The sequence below is a fragment of the Rhinopithecus roxellana genome, chromosome 8 (genome assembly GCF_007565055.1).
Source record: "Rhinopithecus roxellana isolate Shanxi Qingling chromosome 8, ASM756505v1, whole genome shotgun sequence".
NCBI lineage: Eukaryota > Metazoa > Chordata > Mammalia > Primates > Cercopithecidae > Rhinopithecus > Rhinopithecus roxellana.
Window position 1 is genome coordinate 3,644,644 of NC_044556.1, and position 6,687 is coordinate 3,651,330.

Sequence of the window (6,687 nt, forward strand, 5' to 3'; positions counted from 1 at the left end):
AGCGGGGCAGATCACTTGAGGTCAGGAGTTTGAGACCAGCCTGGCCAACATGGGGAAATCCCATCTCTACTAAAAATACAAAAATTAGCCGGGTGTGATGGTGAGCACCTGTTAATCCCAGCTACTTGGGAGGCTGAGGCTGGAGAATTGCTGGAACCCAGGAGGCGGAGGTTGCAGTGAGCCGAGATCAAGCCACTTCACTCCAGCCTAGGTGACAGAGCAAGACTCTGTCTCAAAAAAAAAAAAAAAAAAAAAGTGAGTTGTCAATCAGTGTGTGCTGTGACTATCAGTGGTGCAACTCCAGGACGGGCACGGTGTCTAGTGTCTGGGGAGCAGGGTGAGGACTCTGGGGACCTGTCTGCCTAACCCTGCATCCCTGGTCTCTTGACCCAGAGTACATCATCCAGGTCCACGTCTTTCTTGGTCCGTCTCCCCTCATCTCTCCAAGGTGCGTGTCTCCGTGCAGCTATCCACGATGCTCAGTTCATGCTTTCGGGCTGCAATGACACCCCTCAATCAGCACGGTGGTTATCTTCACCCGTCGACGGGAGGCTGAGCTGCCAGTGTGACACCACAGCACCACAGGTGCCGAATGTTTGCGAGCAGGCATACAGCTGTTGCACAGGACTAGTGGGGTGGGGTCCGAGCCAGGGATGTAGAGAGAGGAGCAATGACCAAAGCAGAAGCGATTTCGGAGGCGCGTGGCTGAGCAGCCGGGCCGGGAGAACACCTGGGGCCGGAGGCATGGAGACGGTCAGGGGGGTGGAGTTTGGGGCCAGAGCGGTGAGGATAATCACCTGTCCACTTCCACCCCACCTTGACAGGTATGGATGCTGCAGCCAGGTTGCCTGGGTTCAAATCCTGACTCTGCCATCTCTTGGCTGAGACATGGGGCAAATTACTTAGCCTCTCTGATCTTTTCAGGTTTCCTCACCTGTAAAATGACTGAAATTCAACAAGGACAGTCAGGCGCGGTGGCTCACGCCTGTAATCCCAGCATTTTGGGAAGCTGAGGTGGGCGGATCACTTCAGGCCAGGAGTTTGAGACCAGCCTGGCCAATATGGCAAAACCCGTCTCTACTGAAAATACAAAACTTAGCCGGGCTTGGGCGCGCACACCTGTAATCCCAGTTACATGGGAGGCTGAGACAGGAGAATTGCTTGAACCTGGGAGGCGGAGGTTGCAGCGAGCCGAGATCACAATTACACTCTAGCTTGGGTGACAGAGCGAGACTCTGTCTCCAAAATAAATAAACAAATAAATTAATTAAATGAGAAAAAGAAGAAATCACTTTAGGCCTTTCAACAAAGAGGACTAATTCAGGGAATTAGTTACCTAGGGGTTTGAAAGCCAAGGACTGGATGTAGTGGCTTGAGGCCAGCCTGGGCAATATAGTGAGACCCTGTCTCTACAAGGAAATTTAAAAAAAAAATTAGCTAGGCTAATGTTGTGCACCTGTAGGCCTAGCTACTCAGAAGGCTGAGGCAGCAGGATTGCTTGATCCTAGCATTTCAAGTCTGCAGTGAGCTATGATCACACCACTGTACTCTAGCCTGGGCAACAGAGTAAGACCCTGTCTCTAACAAAAACCATGAAGATGCCAGGTGCAGTGGGTCATGCCTGTAATCCTGGCACTTTGGGAGGCCGAGGTGAGTGGATAATTTGAGGTCAGGAATTCAAGACCATCCTGGCCAACATGGTGAAACCCCGCCTCTACTAAAAATACAGAAATTAGCTGAGCATGGTGGCAGGCACCTGTGATCCCAGCTACTCAGGAGGCCGAGGCAGGAGAATTGCTTGAATCCAGCAGATGGGGGTGTAGTGAGCCAAGATTGCACCACCGTACTCCAGCCTAGGCGACAGAGTGAGACTCTGTCTCAAAAAAAACAAAAACATGAAAAGAAAAGAAGGCTGGGTGCGGTGGTTCACGCCTGTAATGCCAGCACTTTGGGAGGCAGAGGCAGGTGGATCATGAGGTCAGGAGTTTGAGACCAGCCTGACCAACATGGCGAAACCCCATCTCTACTAAAAATACAGAAATTAGCTGGGCGTGGTGGCATGTGCCTATAATACCAGCTACTCGGGAGGCTGAGGCAGGAGAATCACTTGAACCCGGGAGGCAGAGGTTGCAGTGAGCCAAGATCGCCCCATTGCACTCCAGCCTGGGCAACAGAGCGAGACTCCATCTCAAAAAAATAAATAAATAAACAATAAAAGAAGAGTAAAGAAAAGCCAAGCAGGACATGATGACAAGGTGGCCTGGTGATGGTACCAGTAGGAAGCCAACTAGTACCCCTAGGTGTAAGGGACAGCAATATTACAGGAGCCTGGAAGCATCCAACAGAAAGCCCTTAGCCCACTGCCTGGCACAAAGTAGGTGCTCAATGCATGTTTGTTCCTCCTATGATCCCCTCCAAGTGGATCTATCATCTCTCCCCCAAATCCTGGTCCTTCTCTGCTTAAATCCTGAGCCACCTTCCTCATAAGAGACTTCTCACCGGCCTGGTGCGGTGGCTCACACCTGTAATCCCAGCACTTTGGGGGGCCGAGGCAGTCGGATCACCTGAGGTCAGGAGTTCGAGACTAACCTGGCCAACATGGCCAACCCTCATCTCTACTAAAAGTACAAAAATTAGCCGGACATGGTAATGCATATTTGTAATCTCAGCTACTTGGGAGGCTAAGGCACGGGAATCACTTGAGCCCAGGAGGTGGAGGTTACAGTGAGCCAAGATTATACTACTGCCCTCTAGTCTGGGTGACAGAGTGAGACTCTGTCTTGAAAAAAAAAAAGTTGGTATATCAAGCAGGAGATGGGGGCTCACACCTGGAACTCAGGAGGCTGAGGTGGAAGGATTGCTTGAGGCGAGAAGCTCAAGACTAGCTTGCGCAACATAGCGAGACTCCCATGTCTAAAAAAACAGAAAGTTGGTGTCTGAGGAAAAGAAGGCTGATGTGTAGAAGCAAAGTAAGTGAGGGAGAGAGTGGGAGGAGGTGAAATCAGAGAGGTAACAGGATCAGACAGTACAAAAATTTGTGGGCTGTGGGAAGGACTTGGCCTTTTGTTCTGAGTAAAGTGGGAGCCATGGGTTCTAGCCGAAGGAGGAACCAGATCTGACTCTGGTGTTCACAGGCGCCCTCTGGCTGCTGAGTGGAAAACCAGGCTTGGGGGTGGAGAGGGGCACGATAGTGGAATCAAGGAGACCAGGATAGAGGCAACTGCATCTGCCCAGGTGGGAGAGGCTTGGGTCCCATTTTATAAGGGAGGAAACTGAGGCACGGAGACATTCAGGTGGAGGATACAGGACTTGAACCCAAATCTGTCTGGGGCCACGGCCTGTGCCTTCTGCCAATGGTGAGACCCAACCCTCTCCTCCCCACACCTACACACTCACCTGAACAAAGGGCACAGCCTTACACATCCCCTGGGTCACTTCCTGAGGGTTCAGTGGCAGAGTCACAGCAGCCACCTCGTCCTGCCCACGCTGCAGCCTACCCATCCCCAGCTGCCTGGCTTTCTGCAGGCCCAAGAAGGCCTTCCAGCTCCTAAGAGCAGGAGCTGGCACCAGTGGGGGCGGGGCCCCTGGGCCCAGAGCCCAGGTCTGATTGGCTGCAGCCCAGGACTGAGGTCTGATAGCCTGGGGTTCAGGCCTCCCTGAGCCTGTAGGCAGGGCCCCGCTAAGCAGGCACAGAAGAGTGGTTAGCTGGCCAAGGAGCATCTGCTTCTCTGTGCGTCCGTCTGTCTGTCCGTCCAGGACTGGGCTCAAGGTCACTAGCAGTTGACCCTGCTGTCTGGTGAGTGGCATCTGAGCCCTCTGAACCTCCTTTTAATCTCTTGGCCCCTCCTGAATAGCCTGGGAGGCATTTCTATAGACCCACAGCGGGGGAGGAGAGTAAACTCAGACCGGCTGGGTTCCCACACTCCCTCCCAACTTGCTGAGAGACATGGGGGCTGGTCCTGCTGTGTGAGAGCTATGGGGACCAGGAAAGACAGGTCTGGGGCCAAGGGCCGAGACACACAATGCCTGAAGCCCCTGGGCAGCTGACTTTCCAGTCCTGGGACCCCGATTCTCCAATTCGCAAAAGCACACTTTTGCCTGGGCTCAATGGCTCACACCTGTAATCCCAGCACTTTGGGAGGCTGAGAAGGACGGATCACCTGAGGTCAGGAATTCAAGACCAGCCTGGTCAACATGGTGAGATCTCATCTCTACTTTAAAATTACAAAAATTGAGACCGGGCGCGGTGGCTCAAGCCTGTAATCCCTAGCACTTTGGGAGGCTGAGACGGGCAGATCACGAGGTCAGGAGATCGAGACCATCCTGGCTAACCCGGTGAAACCCCGTCTCTACTAAAAAATACAAAAAACTAGCCGGGCAAGGTGGTGGGCGCCTATAATCCCAGCTACTAGGGAGGCTGAGGCAGGAGAATGGCGTGATCCCGAAAGGCGGAGCTTGCAGTGAGCTGAGATCCGGCCACTGCACTCCAGTTTGGGCGGCAGAGCGAGACTCCGTCTCAAAAAAAAATAATAATAAAACAAAATAAAATTACAAAAATTGGCCAGGTGCGGTGGCTCACGCCTGTAATCCCAGCACTTTGGGAGGCCGAAGTGGGCAGACCACGAGGTCAGGAGTTTGAGACCAGCCTGACCAACATGGTGAAACCCAGTCTCTACTAAAAATACAAAAAAAAATTAGCGGGACGTGTTGGCGGGTGCCTGTAATCCCAGCTACTCAAGAGGCTGAGGCAGGAGAATCGCTTGAACCCGGGAGACAGAACTTGCAGTGAGCCAAGATCGCACCACTGCACTCCAGACTGGGCAACAGAGCAAGACTCCATCTCAAAAAAAAAAAAAAAAATAGCATACCTTGCAGCCAGGTTTCTTGGGTTCAGCCCAGGCATTGCAATTTCCTGGCTGTGCAACCTTGAGCAAATCCCTTAACCATCCTGGTCCTTACCTTCTTCTTCTGTAATATGAGGATAAAACAGTCCCTATCTCGTTGGGTTGTTCTGAGGACTCAAGGAGGTAATTTATGTAAGGAGCTTAAAACAGCGGTTCCTACACAGTAGCACCATGAATCAGCTATGAATAACATTATTGCTGCTGGGTTTTTTTGTTCTTTTTTTTTTTTTAGATGGAGCTCACTATTATTATTGTTGTTGTTGTTTTATTTGACACAGGGTCTCACTATGTTGCCCAGGCTGGTCTTGAAGTACAGGTCTCAGAATGCTGGGAATATAGGCACAGGAGGCTATCGTGCCTGGTTTGTTTTTCTCTTTTTCTTTTTCCTTTTTCTTTCTCTTCTTTTTTTTTTTTGGAGACAGTCTCCCTCTGTCACCCCCAGGCTGGAGTGCAGTGGCGTGATCTCAGCTTACCACAACCTCTGCCTTCTGGGTTCAAGCAATTCTCCTGCCTCAGCCTCCTGAGTAGTTGGGACTACAGGCCCCTGCCACCATACCTGGCTAATTTTTTTTTTTTTTTTTTTTTTTGTATTTTAGTAGAGATGGGGTTTCACCATGTTGCCCAGGGTGGTCTCGAACTCCTGAGCTCAGGCAATCCGCCTGTCTTGGCCTCCCAAAGTGCTGGAATTACAGGTGTAAGCCACGGCACCCGGCTTTTTTTTTTTTTTTTTTTTAACAGGGTCTTGTGCTGTCACCCAGGTTGGAATGCAGTCCCACAATCACAGCTCATTGCTGTGGCCCAGGAGACCAGCCTGGACAACTTGGCGAAACCCCGTCTCTACTAAATAATACAAAAATGAGCGGGGCAAGGCCAGGCGTGGTGGCTCACACATGTAATCCCAGGACTTTGGGAGGCTGAGGCGGGTGGATCACCTGATGTCGGGAGTTCAAGACCAGCCTGACCAACACGGAGAAACCCCATCTGCACTAAAAATACAAAATTAGCTGGGCGTGGTGGCGCATGCCTATAATCCCAGCTACTCCAGAGGCTGAGGCAGGAGAATCACTTGAACCCGGGAGGCGGAGTTTGCAATGAGCCGAGATCGCACCATTGCACTCCAGCCTGGACAACAAGAGTAAAACTGAGTTTCAAAAAAAAAAAAAAAAAACAAAAAACAAAAGAAAAACCGGGCGTGGCAGCGTGCACCTGTAACCCCAGCTACCTCTGGAGGCTGAGGCACCAGAATTGCTTGAACTCGGGAGGCGAAAGCTGCAGTGAGCCAGATCGCGCCACTGCACTCCAGCCTGGGTGACAGTGAGACCGTCTCAAAAATATTAGTATTAATAATAACAGTAATAATAAAGATCATTTCAGAGTCTTGATTAAAAAGCTGTTAAAATGGGATGTTCCTTAGAGGGGTCAGGGCGGGGGCTTCTGTCTCCAGGGTGGTCAAGGAAGGCCTCCCCAAGTAGGTGGCATTTTTACAGACACCTGAGATGGCGCTGGAGGCGGTGGGAACAGCTTGGTGGCGGGGGGGGGGGGGGGGGGGGGGGGGGGGGAAGGTGGAGGTTGGGAGTGTTAGAAGCAGATAAAGAGGATGAGAGTCGCATCCCAGGCTTTGGAGCCCCGGAGGTGTCTGGGGGGTCCTGGCTGGATCCTGGCACCTCTATCTCGCACCCAGGTGAGGAGCTTGGAGGCCGCGGGGGTCGTGGGAAGAGACGAGGCCAGCCCTTCCCGCGCCCTCGCCTCCAAGGAGCTGCGAGTGTGATGCGGCGTGCTCGCC

At 52.1% G+C, this 6,687-nt stretch overlaps 1 protein-coding gene across 1 annotated transcript; it reads right to left on the reverse strand.

Annotated features, from left to right (window-relative positions):
- Nucleotides 1-344: 344 nt before the first annotated feature.
- On the reverse strand, nucleotides 345-3,736 carry DAND5 (DAN domain BMP antagonist family member 5). Its single transcript, XM_010361617.1, has 2 exons — nucleotides 3,397-3,736; nucleotides 345-730 (listed from the first exon to the last, which is right to left on the reverse strand). The coding sequence occupies exons 1-2, from the start codon at nucleotides 3,718-3,720 to the stop codon at nucleotides 485-487; spliced, it is 570 nt and encodes a 189-aa protein (XP_010359919.1). The 5' UTR covers nucleotides 3,721-3,736; the 3' UTR covers nucleotides 345-484.
- Nucleotides 3,737-6,687: the final 2,951 nt, after the last annotated feature.